At 50.5% G+C, this 22,799-nt stretch overlaps 1 protein-coding gene across 10 annotated transcripts in view; it reads left to right on the top strand.

The window, feature by feature from the left end:
- The window catches only part of HECTD4 (HECT domain E3 ubiquitin protein ligase 4), a 164,631-nt gene extending 150,257 nt beyond the window's left edge, over positions 1 to 14,374 (top strand). For 4 of the 10 annotated variants that reach the window (XM_074355854.1, XM_074355850.1, XM_074355852.1 and 1 more), the window contains exons 65-76: positions 263 to 369; positions 1,023 to 1,149; positions 3,477 to 3,667; positions 4,745 to 4,891; positions 5,712 to 5,831; positions 6,396 to 6,551; positions 8,012 to 8,115; positions 8,351 to 8,572; positions 10,038 to 10,204; positions 10,490 to 10,685; positions 11,246 to 11,468; positions 12,054 to 14,374. In XM_074355854.1, coding sequence (XP_074211955.1) covers positions 263 to 369; positions 1,023 to 1,149; positions 3,477 to 3,667; positions 4,745 to 4,891; positions 5,712 to 5,831; positions 6,396 to 6,551; positions 8,012 to 8,115; positions 8,351 to 8,572; positions 10,038 to 10,204; positions 10,490 to 10,685; positions 11,246 to 11,468; positions 12,054 to 12,190 — 1,897 coding nt within the window. In that variant the 3' untranslated portion in view covers positions 12,191 to 14,374. Of the gene's footprint in view, positions 1 to 262; positions 370 to 1,022; positions 1,150 to 3,476; positions 3,668 to 4,744; positions 4,892 to 5,711; positions 5,832 to 6,395; positions 6,552 to 6,711; positions 7,988 to 8,011; positions 8,116 to 8,350; positions 8,573 to 10,037; positions 10,205 to 10,489; positions 10,686 to 11,245; positions 11,469 to 12,053 lie in introns of those variants that run through there. The other 6 variants (XM_074355855.1, XM_074355853.1, XM_074355849.1 and 3 more) reach the window with 4 other exon arrangements.
- The last annotated feature ends 8,425 nt before the right edge of the window (positions 14,375 to 22,799 follow it).

The raw sequence follows: 22,799 nt of genomic DNA, 5'->3' as shown, positions 1-22,799 counted from the left end.
AGTGCAGCTCTGAAATACGTACAAAGAATGTTGGAAAAGTGTCTCTTCGAGATTTTTCACATTTTAAAGCATCGATTTGTCCTTATAGTTTGCTCAGGAAACTCTTCTTGGTCAGAACAAAGCTGACGTTGACCCCAGCCCTGGCTGAACCATCAGCCCTGGCTGGGGGAGGATGAACCGCAGCCTGGAGAGGTTCCGCGCACCCTCTGCCAGGAGGAGGGCTGGGTGTGAGGAATTCTGATCCCGCTGCTTTGGTCTATAGCAGGACTGCCTTGAGCGAGAAGAAGCCCACAGTGAAGCCGAAGTCACCGGAGAAGAGCAAGCCAGACGAAAAGGACCCGGAAAAGTCACCCACCAAAAAACAAGAAGGTGAGTGAGAGGCCTGGGTCTGATGTGGGCTCAGGGCGGCTTCCAGCCTGGGGACCAGCCTCCCTGCTTCCCCCAACCGCTGGCTCCCTCGGGTTTTAGTTGAGGTTGGGCAGCCCTGCCTCAGACACGGAAGGCAGCCCTGGCCAACTCCGATTATGCCCCAGGACACTGTCTCTGCCGATCGAACTTGTGGAGGGCGAAATGGCAGCTCCCGAAATACCGCACTTTCTAGGGAAGAGAGATGAGTGCGACCGAGAGTAAAGGTTGGAGATCTGCTCAGAAGAGGCACTACCTGGGGCATTAGAGCCCTAGCTTCCTGAAGGCCCCGGGGAGAGTTGGGGAAGGGCCTCTCGTGGTCACAGAATGGCTTAGTGGGGAGTGTCTCTGAGCTGATAGGAAGTCAGGACTGAGGGGAAGGCGCTGCGCCATCCGTGACCCACCGGACGACGCGCGGCTGCGGCTCAGAGTCCCCGTCAGGTCGGGTCATTTTGTCTTGGGCAGTGGGTGAGATGGCCAGGTGGCGGGCCCTGGAGTGACGGGAGGCGGAATGAGGGTTGGATGAACTGGGCCCTGAAAGACAGAGTGTGACGGGAGCACATTGTGAGGCCCTCGCTTCTCACTGGGTTCTCCTAACACTGTGAACACCTTTCCAGCAGTCCCTGAGGAAAAGTACCTGACCTTGGAAGGGTTTCACAAGTTTGTTATTGACCGAGCCAAGCAAGACATCCGCAGTGTCTGGAGGGCCATTTTGTCCTGTGGCTACGATCTTCATTTTGAGAGGTAAGAACCAGTGCCCGCTGATACCTGGTGTAAAGGTTGTTCTCCGTCACTAGAAGCTCCCCCAAGAAATTACTTCTTGGGGGGCCATTCCATCGGGCCTGTTTTTAACGCCTACTGAGTTATTTGCTAATTTTTCATAAGTGTTAAAGGTGGGTTTTCTCACGCATTTGGAAACAAGCCCTGTTCTAAACAACAGAAATTTATTGTCTCACGGTTCTGGAGGCTGGAAGGCCAAGACCAAGGTGCCGCAGGGTTGGTTTCTCGGGAGGGCTCCGTCCTGCTGTGCGCTCACGTGGCCTTCCGTCGTCCTATGAGGACACTAGTCCTTATCGGATTAGGGCCCCGCCCTTATGGCCTCATTAACCTTAATTACCTCTTTTTCAAGGCCCTGTCTCCAAATAATCTTTTTTTTTTTTCAAATACAGTGAAATATATGCGAATTGGTGGAAAGGGGACCCATTTCAGTCCCTATCAGGGATGATTTCTTATTCAGAAGAATCTTTTTTCCCTGGAGCCACACTTTCCCTCCCAGTCTCCATTGCCCTCTCTTCCCCTCAGGCAGGAGCGCAGCAAGTCACAAGTCACCAGGTCTCCAGGACCAAAGAAATACTGTTCCCCTTTCTAGCTGTAAGTGAATCCCAGGCAGACAGGATGTTGGCAAACCAAAAAAAGTCTCCCTTCCCTCTCCCCCTGGCTTCTCCCCGCTCTCCCTAGGCTCTCCCACACGCAGGTCCACCATCCTTCCCTGCAGCAGGACGTCCCGGGCCTCAGAGAAGGAATGGCTGTCAGGAGCATGCCTTTTTAAAACCCTGTTTTCAGAGTTGAGAAATTGTTTGCTGCTTGGACCAGCGCTTGGTACCTTCACTGAAGGCTCACAGATGGGCCTTGGATCATGGTGGCAGGGCCAAGTTCTCTGACTGGTACTGGAAACCAGTAAGAGTCATGACTGGGGCCAGAGGGGAGGCAGTTGTTAAAAGTAGATTCACCTACTTTCGACTAGAAAATGCATTCCAAGTGGGAAGGGAGCAAATCGGACTGCAAACTAATTCCAAGATGATGCATCTGAAACAGCTGGAAGGGCTGTGCTGTGGGGTCACAGCGATGCCCTGACACATCCAGCCTGGAAGGGGCTGTGAGGGGACCCTCCCGGCAGAGGGGATCCCCTTCCAAAGGAGGCTAGGTCCCTCAGAGCACTCTCGGGGTAGGACAGAGGTGGCCTGTAGCAAGCAGAGCCTGACAGCAGGTTCCACCACCTCCCTGAGCCAGGTGACCTCCCCATGATGCACCCTGGGTGGCATGTGGCCCACTTGAGGTGCCTTGGGCTCCAGAACTAGAGGCACCTGTCCCCTCGCCTGCCGCCTGCCATCCTTTCTTAGGCTAATAGCTCCATGTTTGTGGAATAGGGACACGTGCACTCAGTAAAACCGCGTGCAGCGTGTACAGACACGAGGAGATTGCCTGTGGCTCTGTGCCCGGGGTGATCACTTTGAAATGTTTCAGTAAATACCTCTCCCAACATTTTTGCGGGGGTAGATTTTTTCAGTCCAGTAGGGTGGGGTCAGACAGGACACACCACTCCGCAGTGTGCTTTTTTCATTTTCCCACGTCATTCGGTCCTGTGCCACCAGATGATTTTGGTGGCTGCCCAGCAGTCCACAATTAAGGGGCAGTGTGATTTAGGGCTGAAGGTGCTGTGGTGAAGCAGCCTCACAAACGCAGCTTGCCTGCTCGTCCAAGTAGCTCCATGGATGAACCCGGGGGTGGGATCGCTGGGTAAGGGCTGATGGCCCAGTCACTCGGCAGCTGGCACTTCCTGTGCCCCCAGAAGGTGCTGGGCACCGTACTGTGTGCATCACAGCATCCTCTTAGTCCTCAGGACAGCACACAAGGCCGAGCTGTCACCAGCTCCATTTTATAGATGAAGAAACTGAGGCTCAGGAAGTAGCTGTGCTTTGTAGCCTAGACTCCAGAACCCTGTCCTTAACCCTTGTCTCCTGAGTACGTGGCCTCTGAGGAAAGCGTAAGACCCTGCTGCCCACAGACGAGAGGGCTGCACGCATGGCTGTGTGCGGCCCAGCTCCCCACACAGGCTGTGCCGTCCTCCCTCCTGACCCCAGCCCGCTCAGCTTGTTTCTTTTGGAAGGAGCTTTCCCCCAGCGAGGAGCAGCCCTTCTGCAGTCAGCATCTTGTTTGAGCACCAAGAAACACCTGGGAGGCAAGGCTGTCTTAGAAACGCCCTCTGGGAGCTGGGATGTGGCTCTGGAGGGGCCCAGCGACCCCCCCCACCCCCCGGCGCTGCTGCCCCACCTTGCCTCTCCCTGCCCCAGGTGCGCCTGCATCGACGTCCGGCACGCACACAAGGCCTCGAGGAAGTGGACCCTGGAGATGGACGTGGCGCTCGTGCAGTACATCAACCGGCTGTGCCGCCACCTGGCCATCACGCCCGCTCGGTTGCATCCCCACGAGGTGTATCTGGACCCCGCGGACGCCGCCGACCCCAGGGTGGCCTGTCTCTTGAGTACGTGGCCCCATGGGGAAGCCTTTCGGGGTCCACCCTCTGCACTGCCCTGTGGGGGCCTCCCCCACGACGGCGCGGGGGGTTTAGAAGAACTAGGTGCCCTTTACACGTCCATTAAACAAATCCTTGGGAACACCCGCTGTGAACCAGGTGGGCAAAAAAAGAGGAAGAGAAAGACAAGAAGCTGTGCTTGCGGCAGATTAGAGTTTGTGAGGCCTTATCATGTGCTCAGCGCAACCAAGCCAGGCAGCTGACCCGGGAGAGCACGGTGGCTGGGAGGCGAGGCCCCCGCCCAGGGGCCGCCACAGATGCCCGGCTGGCGTCGGGGGCGAGCGGGATCAGTGCAGTCTGGATGCATGTGTTAAAGGCTTCATCCCCAATTACAGGAGAGCCGCAGGTTTTTATCAAAAGCTAGGAATATACAAAAGAATTCTGCACACAAAGGACGTTCCCCACAAATCCATCCCTGCAAGATGACCCCTGTCATAGCACGTTGGCAAACGGTCCTGGACCGGCCTCTGTGCCTGGCCGCACGTGCCCCGGGCTCTGCTTAGCCCTCTCGGCCTCGCTTAGCCACGGGTCCGGATACTGTGAAGGTGAACGTCCGTCTCCCAGTTAGAGAGGAGACAGGTGTGAGGGCGGACAAGTAAAATCTGCCAGTGTCCCAGTTTCCTGTTTTTGATGTGTGCTGTCGCATTGGGAGAAGCTGGGTGAGAGGTACCCAAGATTCTGCATTATTTTTGCAACTTCTTATAGCCTGTAATTTTTTCAAAATATGGTACTCAGCCCGGGCACAGCCCCAAAGGCCGGCTGAGGGGGCCCTTGGATTCCTTAAGAGCCTGGACTTCGCCCTTCGCTCCTGCTTGGCACACGGTCAGGGAGATCGGGGCCCCACTCACTCACAAGCAGCCTCTCTGGGTCCCAGGGGTAAAACCCCCTGTGGGAGCCTCCTGGCCTCACTTGAAATGCCCCACTCTCAGGGCCCTCCCCGTGACCGGGCCACCTGATCGTTCACAGATGGGGAGTCTGGGCCTCACGGGGCCGAGCCCCCGCCTGACCGCTCCTTGTGCCCTGCAGACGTGCCCATCGAGAGTCTGCGCCTGCGCTTCGCCCTGCTCCAGTCCCTGAACACCACGCTGGAGACCTTCTTCCTGCCGCTGGTGGAGCTGCGCCAGACGCCCATGTACACCCACAGCATCGCCGCCCTGCTGAAGGAGGCCAAGGGTCAGTGCCGGGGGCCCTCGGGCTGGGACCCCACCACGGGGTCGCCGCCGTCACCTGGCCTTGGCGGCTGCCCAGGGTGACACCCCGACACCCAGCCTTACGTTTGACACACAGTCTCCTGTGGAGCAGCGGGTACCCCCAAGAGCAGTTACTAACAAACTGGGAGAAAATAAATTTACTAAAAATGTTTTCAGATTATTTAGAAATAGATCAAGTTAAAGCTCTGACTCTCTAGCTGCCCCCTGCATTGCAGAGGTGACCATTGCTAACAGATGAGTGTCTGTCCTTCCAGACTTTTCTGTTCACATACAAATGGACACACACTTGATTTTTTTTGTTTGTTTTTTAATTAAAAACTGGGCTTTATATGTTCTGTTCTGTGACTCTGCTGCCCAGATCTGTGTCAACGTGCTCAGAACCTCCTTGCCTGACCGTCCGCCATGCAGGTGCCCACATCCTTAGTGATAGATGCTTCGGTGGTTTTTATTTTTTGTTGTTTCAGGAGCGGCCACAGCAATACCTTGTTCTCTGTGTACTTGGGTTTGTATTCCTGAAAGTGAGGTGTCTCCTGAGCGTGGCAGGGTCCACAGGTTTAATTCTGGGTTCATTCACATTTGGGTGGATACTAATGAATTGCCCTCCAGCAGGGCGGGACCTCCTGTGCTCCCTGCAGCATGTCCTCCCCAGGGGCCCGCAGGCCGTCCCAGAAGAGACTGGACAGACCCACAGGGGACAGTGTGGCCTCCACCAGGCCTCAGGGTGACTGGGAAGGAGAGGAAGCCGCGCCATCCCAGCTTCTGTCCCACATTCCTCCCTTCAGGGCTGATCTTTTATGACACGAAGGTGACAGTCATGAATCGGGTGCTGAACGCCACCGTGCAGAGGACAGCTGACCACGCGGCGCCGGAGATCACTCTGGACCCACTGGAAATTGTAGGAGGTGAGCTTAGCTACACAGACCAGATGATGCTGACAGTAGTGCTTAAACTAGTTTATTTCTTACACATAAAAGAAGCCTCTAGAAGAGGTGGGGTCCAGGGCTGCTCTGACAGCGTGTGGCTTCCACTTCCCAGTCACTCCCGGGCTCGGGGCTCGTTGTTCCAGGCTGCAGGGGAGGGCGGGAGAGGTGGGCCGAGTCCTGGCCATGGACCTGCTCAAATCAGGGTTCTGGCACCAAAGAAGAGGGGAGGCTGGATACTGGGGAGGCAGCCAGGCGTCCCCACCACAGCTTGTGAACAGATAGATGTCAGGAGGGACAGGAAAGGAGGAGCCAGGTGGGCTGCCGCCCCAGGAGACACGCGGAAGGATGGGAGGGGCCGACCACGTGGGATGGGGTGGGCTCCTTGAGGGACCCACGTGGTGGAGGCGTGAAAAGTCCGGAGATGCTCCAGGAGCAGGAAGGAGGCAAGGCGGCGGAAGCAGGCCGGGCCGGCCAGGCGGCTGTCCCTTGGTAGGAGGCCGGAGCCACCCCCATGGGGTTCGACCACTTGGTTTCTCTCTCCAGGGGAGATCAGAGCTTCTGAAAACTCCTACTTCTGCCAGGCGGCCAGGCAGCTGGCCTCTGTGCCGTCCTCTCAGCTTTGCGTCAAGCTGGCGAGCGGCGGCGACCCCACCTATGCCTTCAACATCCGCTTCACTGGGGAGGAGGTCCACGGCACCAGTAAGTGACAGCCCCCCCGCCGGGCCCTCAGTCAGCCACTTTGGCAGGGAGGCTGTGTTTAAGATGTAAAAATTGCCGGGGTGATTTTTAGCCTAAATGGACCGAGGTCTTCCCCATTAGCCAGAGTAAAGCCATGTCCTCATGTCCCTGCTCTGCACAGGAGCAGGGCTGCCCCAGAGCCACCATCTGTCCAGGCTCTTCAGACCCAGCCCCCCGGCCTTGCCCCATCCCCATGGACTTCAGCCCAGCGCTGTCCAGGCTTGGAGACCATGCTTCTGATCAGCACTGGGGGCGAGTTTCTTGCTGTGTGGACCCAGGAGAGAACACCTTCAGTGTGGATTGACTTCTCCAGGAAGAGTGCCTATTTGTGGGGTTGGTCGGGTTAAAAGCTAGTATGCGCCCTGTGAGAGACGAAGTTGCTCGTGGCCTTTTCACTCACGTTTGGCCCCAGACATCCAGGAAATGCTTCCCATGCTAAAAGGGAAAAGAAAATTCTTCCACTGGGCACTGGCCAGCACTGTGGCAGCCTCTGGGCACATCTTCCAGGCTCCCTGGGCGCAGCTCTATTCACTGAGATACCAGAACGTGCCAGGCCCAGGCTAACACCTTACACTCCTCATGACACCAGCACTGGCCCACTTCACAGATGGGGAAATGGGGGCTCCACACAGCTAAGCAGTTTCCCCAAGGTCAGGCAGCTAGCTGGGGTTCAAACCCAGGTCTGTGTGATTCCAAAGCCCAGCCCTTGGCCTGGCAGCTTCAGCAGACAGGGGTCTCCTGCTTCTCCGTGGAAGCTGAGTGAGGGCCAGGCCCTGACATCTGTCCCCAAGCAAGTCCTCTGCCTGGCTCTGACCAAACAGTGTGTGCACAGCTGTCCTCAGAGCTCCCTGACCTGAGGGTACTGACAGGGAGGGGCTGAGGAGACCCAGCCACAGAGAGGAGGTTTGCGAGACACCCAGAGGCACATTTGGACCAGCAGCAGGAGAGGGTTGCTCCTTGCCCATTGCCCTGTGCACAGAACCGTGGGTGCATCCATTTTAGTGCTCACTGAACGTACATGGGACACCTGGGCTCAGCAAGAGGCAGTGCCAAGGAAAACGGGGCCTGCTGTTGGGTCACATGGATGTGGGTCCCACAAGCCCGCGTGTCATTGTCAGCTTGCAGCTGTGAGGTGCCCTGAGTAGGATCTGCCTTTGATCTTTTCAAATCCCTGAAACTAGCCTGGAGGTCGGTACAATTACTGCCTCCAGTTGAGAGATGGAGGGGCCGAGGCCGGTCAGGAAGTGGAATGATTCCTTGAGGTGGGGTCACCCAGCTTATCCCCGGCCCCACGGGTTCAGGTCCAGTCTCCCAGCCCTCAGGCGAGTTCTCTCCACTCCACCGAGAAAGTCACGGTCAGGGGGCAGATGAGGTGCTGGTCCCGGTGGGGGCAGGACTGAGAGGCCCCGTCTGTCCCGCAGGCGGCTCCTTCCGCCACTTTCTGTGGCAGGTGTGCAAAGAGCTTCAGAGCTCCTCGCTCTCCCTCCTCCTGCTGTGCCCCAGCTCCGCCGTCAACAAGAGCAAGGTAAGATGCTGAGGCCCCAGCCGTCGGCTCCCTGAGGGGCGGTGGCTGGGCGCGTGCGCGCGTGTCCTCATCGGCTCTGGTCCTTTCACCAGGCTTCTGGCGGCACAGCTCTGAGACAGGGGCCTGCCTTGCAGGGGGTCCTTCCCGCCTCCTGTGGGTCACGTGGGCCGGGGACACATGTTCCAGGGGGAGCAGAGGCACACGTCAGTCACCTCGCCTCCGCCTCCACTTTCAGGGCAAGTACATCCTGACCCCAAGCCCCATCACCTACGGCGAGGAGCAGCTGCTGCACTTCCTGGGCCAGCTGCTGGGAATTGCGATCCGAGCAGATGTTCCTCTTCCCCTGGACCTCCTGCCCTCCTTCTGGAAGACGCTGGTGGGCGAGCCCCTGGACCCCGACCAGGACCTGCAGGAAGCAGACATACTCACCTACAATTATGTCAAGAAATTCGAGAGTGTAAGTGAAAAGCGTGTTTTCCTGGGGTGGCAGTGCCCTGTGGCCTGCTGTCTGCTTAGGCCTCTGTGTCCCACCCGCAGACTGACGGGGCTCTCCCGAAAAACATTAGGGAGCCTGGGGCATCCCCGCTGGCCAGGCTTGCCTCACGGGGACAGGAGCCGCTGGCTTCCCTCCCTGTGGACAGCAGCAGACGGGGCGACCTGACCAGCCTGTGGGGCCTGTTAGGACACAGGGGTGAAGGGTTCCTGGCCACTGAATGAGCAGAGGTGTTGGGTGGGAACTGCTCCAAGTAGAGCCAGTTCCACTTTTAAGCGCTTGGTTTGAGGGCTTCGCGAAGAGCATGGGAGATCAGCTCCTGGGCCTCACCTGGGCAGGGCCTCACCTGGGCCAGGGCCTGGAGAACAGGGCTGTTTCTCCCTGCCCTGTGTGCTGGGACCCACAGACACAGCGACCACAGCAGTGTGTGACTGCCCCCCTCCACACGCAGGCCCGCCCACCTGTGCTCGGGGCTCAGGCTGCCACCACGTCCGCCCAGTGGCTCAGCAGAGTCGCCGAGGCCAGGCTGGGGCTCCCGTCCGTGGCCAGGGAGCGCCGAGCTACTCCCCGATTATGTGAGGCCCGTGCTGGAGGGCTGTGTTCAGAAGTCCTCACGGCAAGGCCAGGAGGGAGGTGAGGCTCAGAGAGGTGGGCTGGCTGGGAGCAGAGCCACCAGCAGGGCTCAGGTCTGTCCAGCTGGAAAGCCTGTGCTTTTTGGCCCCACACGCTCTCCTCAGAACAGAGACTGTCCCAGTGGAGAGTGGAGGTGGCCTCTGATCCAGCCCCCCCGCCTTGGGCCAATGGTGTTTGGCCTCCGGGGAGCAGACTTCGTGTCAGAGGAGGTGGCATCTGTCAGCAGAAGGAGATGTCAGCTGATCGGCCTCCCCCGACACAGACATGACAGGCCCTCTGAGGGGCCTCATTGCCGGACTCTCCATAGTCCCCTTAGCTGCCTCTTGACGGCAACGAATGCAGGGGAGCAGCAGAGCCGGGGTCCTGGATAGCAGTTGGCTTCTCAGCAGAAACAGCTGATGATGGATTGTCTAAAGGGTTAAAGCAGGACACCCCTCCCACTGTGGGCTTCGGGGTTCTGTCACTGCCAGGCGCTGCTCTGAGCAGTCTTCCCGGGGCTGTGGGTAGCGGCGAGGGCCTGAAGCGGGCAAGAGATGTAAGACGGTGTCCAGGCAGACAGCCCAGCCGAGGCTTCCGTCTGGAGGGGATGGGCAAGACCCCGGAGGGAGCCGGGGTACCAGAGCCAACAGGCCTTGTCCATGTGCCTAACCCTGAACTGATGGCAAGGCTGACGGCCCAGGCCTGTGCCACCTGCCCAAACAACACCCAGTGTTTGCCCAACTAGGGATGGGGTTCTGTCTTCCGGGGGCCTCGGGAGCCGGGCAGCAGTGAGCCCCACTCCGCCCCTTCCCTCCAGATCGACGACGAGACCGAGCTGGAGGCCCTGTGCGCCGAGATCGCCTCCCAGCACCTGGCCACCGAGAGCCCTGACGGGCCCAACAAGCCCTGCTGCCGGTTTACCTACCTGACCATGACGGGCGAGGAGGTGGAGCTGTGCAGCCGCGGCCGGCACATCCCTGTGGCGTGAGTGCACGGGGCCGAGGTCGGGCCGGGGGCTTCCTCCAGGGGGGTCGTGAGGCAGGAGTTGGGGCACCAGGAGAGAGGGTGGAATATCTCAGTGGAAGGACCTTATTCAGAAACACGGACTCAGGCAGGTGACTCCCAGAGCAGGAGAGGAATTCATGAGCTGCCAGGTCTGGGAGATCTGGGTACCGGCCTGGGCCCCTCTGCCCAAGCGGGTTTGTACCCCCGGGCCCTGGAGCAGCCCACAGGGCATCGCCCCTCACCTGCGTCCCCCACACCCTGCAGGTGGGAGAACAAGGACATCTACGCGGCAGCCATCCGGAGCCTGCGGCTGCGGGAGCTGCAGAACGTGGAGTGCGTGACGGCCGTGCGGGCGGGCCTGGGCGCCATCATCCCCCTGCAGCTTCTCACCACGCTCAGCCCGCTGGAGATGGAGCTGCGGACGTGCGGCCTCCCTTACATCAACCTCGAGTTCCTGAAGGTCGGTGGCCAGGCTGGGCGGGATTGGCAGGCGAGTCGGCAGTGGCCTGTCAGTACCTCCTGTGTCCCCGCACTCTGTCCCCCTACATGTGGGAGGCTCTGTGCTAACCCCTGTCTCTGCTGAGTAAACTGAAGCTGAGAGGTCACTTGCCCAAGGTCACCCAGCCAGGAAGCGGTAGAGTCAAACTTGGGGCCCGGATCACCTGCCTCCAGAGCCCGTGAATTAAGGTGAAGCACATTTTTGCCGAGCCTCCTGCACGCCTCAGCCAGGCCGGCCCTTGCCTGTGCTAGTGGGGAGGCCTTGCCCAAGTGACTTCACCTACTGGGAATCGTGACAGGACCCGCCCAGTGGGGTCAGTGGGGGACGGGGCCTAGTGCACAGGCCACGGTCACACAGACACAGTTACAGCTCTCTGTGGGCCTGGCCACCACTGTACTCTCCCCGTGTCCTGCGGCCATCGTTTCTCTGCTGCACCCTGCCCCGGGATTGGGCCCGGCCTGGGGGGCACTGGGTTAGCAGAGGGCCAGGCCCGCTTACGTCTGGGGATCTCTCTTCCCCAGGCCCACACCATGTACCAGGTGGGGCTGATGGAGACGGACCAGCACATCGAGTTCTTCTGGGGGGCACTGGAGATGTTTGCCCAGGAGGAGCTGTGCAAGTTCATCAAGTTTGCCTGCAACCAGGAGCGCATCCCGTTCACCTGCCCCTGCAAAGACGGGGGCCCCGACACAGCCCATGTGCCCCCGTACCCCATGAAGATTGCCCCCCCGGATGGCACAGCAGGTACTGGCCCCCCCGGTTATGTTCCAAGTGGGGACACACATGCCTCTCTGTTTGGAGCCAGGGCTGCTAGGCCCTGCACGAGGGGGGAGAGCAATGGACGGGGACCCCCAAACACCAAAGCCCAAAAGTAAATGAGGGAAAGGCCAAGGGAGGGAGGTCAGAGGTCATGTGCTTCTCAAACTTGACCTTCACCAAGTGGCAGAACAGGCTTGATGTTGACACGTCTTCTGAAATTTTAAAAAGCTACAAATCCAGAAATGTTTTGATCTTCTAACTTTTTAAATGCAGCAAAATAATTAAATTTTAAAAATCAAAACAAAACTCCTTGCTGGCCAAACCTGCCTGCAGCCAGATTCTGTCACAAGTCAGCAACCTGCTGCCTGTGCTGTACGGGGTGGTTACGGGTCTGCCCTTTCCTCCCCCAGACTCTCCCCCTGCCCCGCCCTGCAGGCCCTCGTCCCTCTCCTGCTGGGCCTCGGGGTTAGCTTGCATCCGCCGAGAAAGGCAAACCTGGAGGCGGAGGGGCCAGCCAGGCCTCTGTGGGACCCGGGCCCACACTAACGCCGGCCGATGTCTCTCCTGTAGGCTCCCCAGACTCTCGGTACATCCGAGTGGAGACCTGCATGTTCATGATCAAGCTTCCCCAGTACTCCTCGCTGGAAATCATGCTGGAGAAACTTCGTTGTGCCATCCACTACCGCGAAGACCCACTGAGTGGCTGAGGGGAGGAAGCCCGAGTTAGGCTGTCACCAAGGCACCGCTCCACCGGCCTGGGAAGCCTGCCGCTGCGGGCACTTCCCTCCGGGGCCCTGCGTGAGGAGTTGGCGACATTTTGCTTTTCCAAACTTTTGTCCACATTCCGGGGCCTCGTGGAAGACTTACCCTTATGTATTTGTATGTTTCGTGGTGGGTCGGTTCTTTTGCTACCTGTTTGTGGTATGTTTGTAGGATAGTTTAGGTCCCAGTTTGTGTCTCATTTGATCTTCCTGGACATTGTCCTTCGTGGCCACTGGATTCTGATGCCCCGATGCCTCAGCTGGTTCCACATCATAGAACCACCCAGCAGGAAGCTGGTAGTGAGACGCCCTCGGCCCACAGAGTGTCCTGCTCCTTCTGCAGCGCGTCACCACAGGCTTGCCGTGCCCGTCCGCCCCGAGCTGGAGGTTCTCCTGGACGCGGCTCCTGCAGGCCTCCTTCCACCTCGAAATGGTTGGGCTAGTTCCCCAAACATGGGAGACGCGCCCAGCGAGCTCTGTGTGTTCATCTTCGGGCTTTAGAACCTTGTTTATGGTCTAGGTTTTTTCTGAGGAAAAGCCCACAGTGGTTCCCCTGTCCCTTCCCACCCAGACAGCCCTCTCTGCTCTCCGACTCTTCTGGGCCCTGGTCCGACAGGTTCCCGCTGAGTGCTGTTCAGGACCAGAAGACCAAAGGGTAACTCTACCTGAGTTCACAGAGCCAGGCCAGCTGCACCTCAGTTCAGGAGTTGGAGGCACAGTGCTCAGGTGGGGGCCTTCTCCCGAGACTCTGATTGAACAGGAAAGCACACGATTCAAGCCTGCCCCACTTGCGTACTCAGAAATGGCCCAGCCTCGCTGCAGATTTTGTAATGTGAGGAACAGAGGAAAGGGCCACATCCCATTTTAACAAGAGCTCTCTGAGATGCTCTGCCCATTTGAGGTCTGCGTCCATGACTAAGACCTTCAAGTCCAGATGGAGACACCGGGGGTCCTTCCGCCCCTCTAGCCAGGCCTGCCGTGCGGCCCCTCCCCGCCCCACGTGTGTGTGTGCCAGGGCTGAGCTGCTCCAGGCTCACCCACTGCCCCAAAAGTGCATTCGTGCCCCAAATAGGTCTTTGTCCAATGGTACTTTGTTCGAGAGCAGCATATGCCGTCTTGTTGGACACTGTCATTTTGGGCCTTGCCAGTTCTCGCAAAATCGCGTCACTGTATTTATTGTACAATATTGTGAATAGTGGGAGCTCTGAGTGAGTGCTGTCTAGGAGGCTTTGGAGTGTGAATGCTGGTGAGAGAAAGAGGGTGTGCTCCTCCTTTCTCTGCTGTGGCCCTGGCCTGTCGGAAAGATGTGTGGATTTTAGAGTTAGAGCCATTAGCATCCATCTCCTCCCTGTTATTCTTAGGAAATGCGTTAAGGACCATTGTAGAAAAGATTCCCAGACCTAAGGAAAAGATAAACCGGGATGAATCGTTCGTTGCATCAGTTACATTTGATGCAGGAGCAGTCACGTCCGGAGGTGAGTGCCTGCAAGCAGCTGCCCTGCTTGGAAGGAAGACGGTCGGCCGCTCCCTCCCGGGGGCCGCAGCCCCCTTGACTGGGGGTCACGTCAGGAGGTCATCCTGACCATAAGGATCCTCTTATTTCATTTCTGCATAATGAAATGGCCTCTGGATTTATTAGAAGTGGTTTTTCCTCCTCGTACTTTTAAATCTTGTTCCCCCCATCCTTCCTATCCCTTGGATGGACTCAGAATTGTCAGCTACCTCCCCAAGAGGGGTTTGGTGAGCTTCTGTTGGCCCATCACTGGACTAGATCTGCTGCTAACGTGACTGCTTCTCCCAGAGAGCACATTGAGGTCCAGACAGATCCAAACCTTGGCCCTAAAAAACGTGTGCTGTAAAGTTACTTGATGTATATTTATTATAATTATTTATGGTTGCATTTAACAAACTTTTCATTCAATTTGATGCCATTTACACCACTGCTGTGTAAAGGAAGCTCACGACAGGAAAAGTTGCACCAATAAATAACCTTCATCTAATTTTGATTGACCTTGAGCGCTGTGTGGTCGTCATGCACTCTTGCTGAGAAGACTCAAAGGCCAGTGCGCTCGGCTGGCTCTGATGCTTGAGGGTCGCCAGGAGGCCAGGAAATAAAAGTGTTTCTAATCATTATGGTCTCTGCACTCGGAGCGATTCTTGCCCCACGCGCTTACCGACTGCTCGGCACCCCGAGTCTCTGTCTTCGTATAGAAAGCTGGATTGACAGGATGGAAATCCGAGGTCAAAGGTAAGCCTGGCCCTGCAGGTTCTGCCCGCTCCTTGTCCTGGCGCTGGTCTCTGCTCCTGTGCCGGTGTGAGGCCTTTCCTCAAGTGAGCTGTTGCTCCAGTAAAGTCCGGGCCTTTCTGAGCCCACGTGTCCTCCCTCGGCACAGGCAGGGATTTAGAACTACTTCTTGCAAAAGGAAAGTTCACAGAAGAGTGAGGACTTATCAGCTCCGATTGACTCTGCCCTCTTCTTGCTCCTGTGTCCGTCCCAGACATACTCCTGACCACACACACAGATATACACACACACACACACCCCTGTGGTCTGCATTCAGGAAAACCCAGCCAGTCTCCCTGACTCATTTATCACCTCCCCGTGTTCTGTGGGAGCCCTCACTCAGACCCACTTCATTCTCACTCTCTTGACTCCATTAGTCAGTGCTCACTTTTAGCGAATGCGTTCTACGTATGTCTTTATTACACAAAGAGCAAGAACCCTCTCAGATGAGGAACAAGCAACTTTCCCTTCTTCTCATGTCTGTCTTCAGGGTGCTAGAAACGGAGCAAAAGTGACCACTCAGAGCAGAGAGATGACCTCTGTCAGACATGCGCAGCTGGGGCGTGAGTTACCTCTGCCCTCCGAGCACAGCAAGGACTCTCCTGCTGTCTGGGATGGTGGAGGAGGCCATCTCCTTTTTAACAAGTTGCCTCTTTATATATAAAAAGTATACTGTATATATTTTTATATATATACACACACACACACACACACACACACTCAAAATATGTACAGAATTACACCATCCAATAATGAAGATATCTATCCTCATTAGTTATCAGGGGAATGCAAATTAAAATCACAACAAGGTATATATACTGCACCACCACCAAAAGAGCTAGAAAGACAATACCATGGTTGGGAAAGATGTGGAGCCAACAAAACGCTCCCCCACTGCTGAGGAAATGTATCGGACAACTGCTTTGGAAAACTGGTGCTGTCTATGCACTTCCTCTGTGACCAGCAATTCCACTCCTAAATGTAAATCCAACAGAAATACGTCACCAAGACACGTTTCCAAAACATACAGACAGCTTATACAGCTCAACAACAAAAAGAACCCAATCAAAAAACGGGCAGAAGACCTAAACAAACATTTCTCCAAAGAAGACATACAGATGGCCAACAGGCACATGAAAAAGTGCTCAGTGCCGCTGATTATCAGAGAAATGCAAATCAAAACAACAACGAGGTATCACCTCACACCAGTCAGAATGGCCATGACCAAAAAGTACACGAACAATAAATGCTGGTTGCTGTTAATAGCGGGGTGTATGTGTCTTTTTGAGTCAATGTTTTTGTTTTTCTGATATATGCCCAGGAGTGGAACTGCTGGGCCATGTGATGGTTCTATTTTAAGATTTTTGAGAAACCTCCACATTGTTTTCCACAGTGGCTGCACCAATTTACGTTCCCGCTAACAGCATACAAGGGTTCCCTCTTCTCCACATACTTGCCAACATTTGTTATTTGTGTTCTTTTTGATGATGGCCATTCTGACAAGTGTGAGATGATCTCTCATTGTGATTTTTGATCTGCATTTCCCTGATATTAGTGATGTTGAGCAACTTTTCATGTTCCTGTGAGCCATCTGCGCTTCCTCTTTTGGAGAAATGTCTGTTCAGTTCTTCTGCCTGTATTTTAAGTGGGTGGGTTGGTTGGTTGGTTGGTTGCCTTTTAACTGAAATACCGTTGATGTAATACGTTAGTTTCTGGTGTGCAGCGTGGATGGACTCGGAGGGCGTTACACTAGTGAAGTCAGACAAAGACAAATACTGTAAGATATCACTTAAATCTAAAAACACACAACAAACTAGTGAATATAACAGAAAAGAGACTCACAGCTGTAGAGAAGGAACTAGTGGTTACTAGAGGGGAGAGGGAAGGGGAGGGGCAAGATGAAAGTGGAGGATTAAGAGGTACAAATTATCAGGTATAAAATAAGCTACAAGAATGTACTATACAGCATGGGGAATAGAGCTAATGTTTTATAACTGTAAATGGAGTATAGCCTTTAAAAATTTGTGAATCACTATTGTGTACCTGTAACATATAATATTGTACAAACTACTATATATAAAACATAACAAGGTCCCACTGTGTTGCATAGGGAACTATATTCAATACCTTGTAAATAACCTATAATGAAAAATATAAAAAATACGAAAAAATATATAACTGAATCACTATGCTATACACCAGAAACTAACACAACATTGTGAATCAACTACAATAAAAAATTTTAAATGATCAGTCTAAGAGAGTCAACATCCAACTGTAATTGGAATTCTGCAAAGAAGGAGAACATAGAAGAGAAATTACCAAAATTATAAGAAAAATCTGAAAAACTCAAGAGGACGAGTTTCTAGACAAAGTGCTCACTAAGTGTCTTTGAATGGAAAAAGAAACTACCAACACAGAACACAGGGAAAGTTCAAAATACCAGGGACAGATATTCTAAAAAGCTTCAAGGCAAAAAGTCAGTTACATTCAAATCAGAATGACATCAGACTTTATAACAACCTAGAAAGTAAAAGTAATGCTTTCAACACACTTCTAATTCTAGCCAATGTAGATGAACAGAAACCAGACTTACCCTCCCCTTCTAAAAGGACAAAGACAAAAACAAACAAACAAACAAAAATGACAAGTATACAGTTCTTAAGACCATCAGGCTTGAAAGACAGAGATCTGAGAAAAGAAACAAAGTGGGCTCTACCATTGCCTCTGCTTGTGGTCGGGGTAGTTTTCAGTAAGCAGCAAAGGGAGGGGAAAGCCAGGGTGGAACCCAACCGTCCCCCTGAGCTGAGAAGACAAGGCATCTAAGGAGACCAAAGCAGCCAGCATACAGGGCAGAGGAGCAAAAAGGAAAGAATTCACAGAGAGAGAACTCTGTCGCTCTGCTGAGAATCCCACTCAAGTATGTAGCTGAGTACTGAAAAGCTCATGAATTAAGGAAACTGCCAGAGGCTGGGGAAAGAACCAGCCCAAACAGATTAGAGCCGGGGAAGAACGAGATACAGTTCCTGTTTCCACCAGCCAGAGTGAAAAACAGTTTATGGGACATCAGTTTTGCCTTAGTCTTGGAGAAAAACTAGCCCTAGGCTAATCACTGCTCAGGCCCTACCTAAGAAAGCTTACAAGTTTGTTCTAGAAGGGTCAAACTGTTTCCAAGTAACCAAATATGAGAAACAAAGCTCAAGAATATTTATAGGAATACAAAAATAGCCAGCACCCAAGTAGATAAAATTCAGAAATATCTGGCATCCAATCAAAACCCATCAGACGTGCGAAGCAGCAGCAAAAGCACCCAGAAAGTATACAAATGATAAATTAATAGTCAGGGGCATTAAAACAATTATTAGAGCCATATTTTATATGTTTAAGAAGCTAGAAACAATGAGCATATTAAGTAGAGACATGGGAAATAAAAAACCTAAATTGAACTTTCAGAGATGAAAATTGTAATGTCTGAGATGAAAACTACACTGGATGGATTAACAACGGATAAGACTACAGAAGATTTAGTGAACCTGGAGACATGGAATAGAAACTATCCATCTGAACACAGAAAAAAGAATCCAAAAAAGTGAAGAGCATCAATAGCCATGGGACAAGTTTATGCAGCCTAATGTATGTGTAAATAGAATCCCCCAGAGGGGGGAAATGGGGAAAGAAGGAAAAAAATCTGAAGAAATAATGGCTGAAATATGATTGAAAACTATAAACTCAAGGATGCAAGAAGCTTAATGAACTTAAAGCACAAAAAACAAAGAGATGGGTGCTGGTGATGGTTGCAGAATAATGTGAATATACTTAGCGCCACGGAAGTGTACAAAGGCACACTGCAACCAAATTGCTTAATATCAGTGATAGATAATATCTGAAAAACACCCCTCAAAAGACACATTATGTACAGAGGAACAAAGATAAAGATGGTAGACTTCTCACTGGAACCAGTGCAAGTAAGAAAACAGTAGAGCAACATATTTAAAATCAGGGGGAGGGGTGGGGAGGAGCTATAGCTGGCAAAAATATCTTTCAAATAGGGAAGGAGAGAATAGGCAAGTACCTAGAGATGGAAATCAGGTTAGTAGTTGGGGAGTAAGGGCTTAGTGGGTATGGGGCTTCCTTCTGAGATGAAAAGTCTCCAATTAGATAGTGGTGATGGTTGCACAACACTGAATGTACTTAGTGCCGCCTAACTGTACACTTTAAAATAATTGAAATGTAAAATTTCATGTTAGATGTATTTTACCACAATTTTTTATACGTGAAGGAGAAAGAAAGCCCTTTTCAGACACACAAAAGCTGAGCTGCACCACAACGAAGTTAAAGGAAGTAATTCAAGCAGGAGGGAAACACCAGATGGAAATCTGGATCAGCAGAAAGAAAAAATACCAAAATAATGACTACTGTAAATGCAAAAGACATCTTTCCTATTTAAATCTCTTTAAAGATAACTGACTTTTTAAACAGAACAACAGTGTGTTGGGGACTTATAACAAATACAGAAATAACTGTGTGACAGTAGCACCGAGGCTGGGAACCATGCTGCGGTAATACTAAATATGAAGTGGCATACTATCGCTTAAAGCTAGACTGAGGTAAGTTAAAGGTGTATGCTGTAAGTCCCATAACAACTACTTAAATAATACAATAAACAGTGATCACTAATAAGCCAGCAAAGGAGATAAAGTGCAATCATAAAAGTATTCAAAAGAAAACAGAAAAAGAGATAAAAGGAAATAACACGAGGCAGAGAAAATGATGTATTTAAACCCAATCATATCAATAATCACATTAAATGTAAATGGCCTATACACCTCAATTAAAAGACAGATTATCAGATTGGCCCCCAAACCAAAATCATAACCAAAAGAAACTGACTTTAAATACACAGATACAAATAGGATAAAACTGAAAGATGGAAAAAGATGTCTATGCTAACACTAAGAAAGCTGAGAAATGTTAATATTAATTATTGAGATTTCTATGTTAACATCAAAGTATATTTCAGAGCAAATATTAAAAAGAATACAGGTCATTTCATAATAATAAAAAGGCTGATTAAATAAAAGCATAACTATCATAAGTTATTGCAGATCTAATAACAGGAGTTGAAAATAATGGAACAAAAATTATAGAATTATAAGGAAAGACAGACAATCCTCAATTATAACAAGAGATTTCAAACAGCCCCTCCCCCAGTAATATACAGAACAAGGAAACAGACACTATCGGTAAGGATATAAACCATTGTTGACCTACCTGCCATTTATATAACACTCATCCAACTGGAAGAGAATGCACATTGTTTTCAAGTACATACAGAACATTTATGGCCTGGAGAATACTCTAGGGATTAAAAAAAACAAGTCTCAATAAATTTTAAAAGATTGAGTTCATACAAAGTATGTTTCCTGACCACAGTGAAATTAAATTAGAAATAACAAAAACAAATCTGGGAAATATCCAAGTATTTGGAAACTAAGTTGTATACTATTAAATAGCCCATAGGTCAAAGAAGAAATAAAAGTATTTTGAACTGAATGAAATGAAGACACATCAAACTTGGTGAGATGCAGGTAAAACAATTCTTAGAGGGGAATTTCTAGCACCAAACAGTTATATTAAAAAGGAAGGTCTCAAATCAGTGACCTCAATTTTGACCTTAACTTTGACCTTAAGAAACTAGAAAAATTAAAAATTAAGCTCAAAGTAAGCAGAAGAAGTAATAAAAGTCAGAATGGAGGTCAATTAAATGAAAGCAAAAAAACAGTGAAGGAAGTCAATGGAACCAAAGTTGATAAATGTAGTAAAAATAAAAACTGTTAAATCTCTAACACAGTGGTTGCCATGCTATGGCCTATAATCCCGCTGTTTTTGTAAATAAAGTTTTATTAGAAGTCTCACCCATTTATTTGTTAGTGTATTGTCCATGGCTGTGTTAGCTCTACAACAGCATTGTTAAGTAGTTGCCATAGACACAATACAGATTGCAGAACCTTAAATATTTACTATTTGGCCTTTAGGAAAGAGTTTGGAGATCCTTGCTCTAGCCAAACACATCCAGAAAAGGGAAAAGACACAAATTACCAACATCAGAAATGACAGAGGTGACATCACTACAAATTTTAGATTTTTTTTTTAATAAGGAAATACTAAGACTATCTTTATGTCACTAAATTAAACAACTGACTGAAATGGACAATTGCCTTGAAAGACACAAACCATCAAAGTTCACCTGAGAAGAAACTGATAATCTGAATAGCCCTGGACCTGTTCTTTTAATTGAGGTATAGTTAACACATTACATACAGTGGAGTGATTTTGAGAATATACTGTTAAAGTGAAAAAAGCAAAGTTCACGAGTGTTTATAATTTGCTACCTCTGGTGTAAGAGGGAAGAGTAAATAAGAAAATACACATGTATTTGGTTATTTTGGCAAAAAAAAAAAAAAAGAGGAAAAGATTTGGAAAAAGAAAAAACAAGAATAAAACAGAAACTAGTAAGATGGGTTGCCCACAGACAGTAGGTGGAAACAAGGTGAAAGGATGGAGATGCTGAATGGAGGTGGAAGGTATGAAGGCTGGTGACACTTTTGAGTATATGTAGTTTTAACCTGGAATCATATTAATATTTTACATACTGTAAAATACCATCAACAAGTGTAGGTGGAAAAAAAAACTCTTAAGATGAAGTATAAAAAAAAAACTAACATAAGTATTTCAAATGAATAACCTAACCACACTGAAGGATGACGGAACAAAAACTAAAGTAAAATTTTGAACACATTATTTTGACTGTATACTCTCATAAATAAAGTCACAAAGAACTGTAAACAAGTGTTTAACGCATTCGTAGGCTGTTTTTTCTGCAGTGGGAAGGTTGAGCAATTCTGAAACTAGCTTCTCTGTACTTTAGGAATGAGCAAGTAAGTAAATATATTGAGAAAAATGGGAGCCAGATTTCATTGCTGGAGAAGACAAAGGACAGAATAGACCTTGCGATGGATATTGGCTGTGTTGCTATGAACTCATGGTGGTATACAGATACAAAAATAAGTGTATGCATGGATCTAGCATACCTACATAACACATACATAATAAACATACACACACACACGCTAGTTCCTGTCTACTGAGATGACCTAGAAGCAGTAATCCCCTGCCCCCATGTAGTAGCAGCATACATACACACCTAGCGCCCAAATCTTGGTTTCTAAATTCTGTTCTTCCCTATAAGGATCCAGGGTTTCTGAGCAAAATGACTAATTCTAGGGCTGACGCAGGAAAAAATACAAGATAAACCTGGAATATCTTATACCAGAAAGTAAGGATGTGCTCAAGGAATAGCTGGCCATGCCAAAACACAGGAATCAGCCAAATCTGGTCATCAAAATAAATACATTTGAGTATCAGAATAAATGATAGAGATGGATTATAAAAAAAAATTGAATTAAGTAAGAATCTGTTTTGTTATAAATGAAGGAATGAACAGGGGAGAAAAAACAGCTCTTCCTTAAAGTAAATGCCAACTAAACTGTAGAAGGAATGATGGAGTCAGAAAATCACCATCTGAATAGTATTCAGACAAGAATCATGCATGCTAAAACGAGTCAGTCAAGGTTTGATGAGGAAGAAGGTATTTAGTCTCAAAATACCCCCTCCAAAATACTTAGTAATTAAAAAGAGAAAAATAGTAACTTTACAGCAGTGAAACCTGGCAGACTTAACCAAGTGATCAAAGTTCTCACCAATAGTGAGACAAGCTGGCTTCGCAGCCACGTACCACATGACGCACTGAGAAGGAAATTTCCTTCCATTATCTCTACCAAAATCGCGTAACCAGAATCTAATCGTAAGAAAACACCAGTCAAACCCAAATTAAGGAACATGCTACAAGGTAACTGGCCTATACTCTTGAAAAAATGTAAGGTCATTGAAAACAAAGAAATCTGAGGAATTGTCCAGTTTAAAGGAGGCTAAGGAGGCAAAACAACTAAATGCAGCCCATCATCCTGGACCAGAGAAAAATGGTTCTTTTGTTGTAAAGCTCAGTATTGGGACAAATTTGGTATTGGTAAAATTTGAATAGGGTTTGTAAATTAGATAATGGTAGTGTGTCAATGTTAATTTCCTCATTATTGGACTGTGGTTAAATTAAAAACTTAAAATGTCCTTGTTCTTAGGAAACACACACTGGAGCACCTAGGGTTAAGGGACACCACATCTGCAACTCCCTCTCAAATAGTTGGGGAAAAAAAT

This window comes from Camelus bactrianus, chromosome 32 (genome assembly GCF_048773025.1).
Source record: "Camelus bactrianus isolate YW-2024 breed Bactrian camel chromosome 32, ASM4877302v1, whole genome shotgun sequence".
NCBI classification, from domain to species: Eukaryota; Metazoa; Chordata; class Mammalia; order Artiodactyla; family Camelidae; genus Camelus; species Camelus bactrianus.
This window is presented reverse-complemented; position numbering and strand designations above follow the sequence as displayed.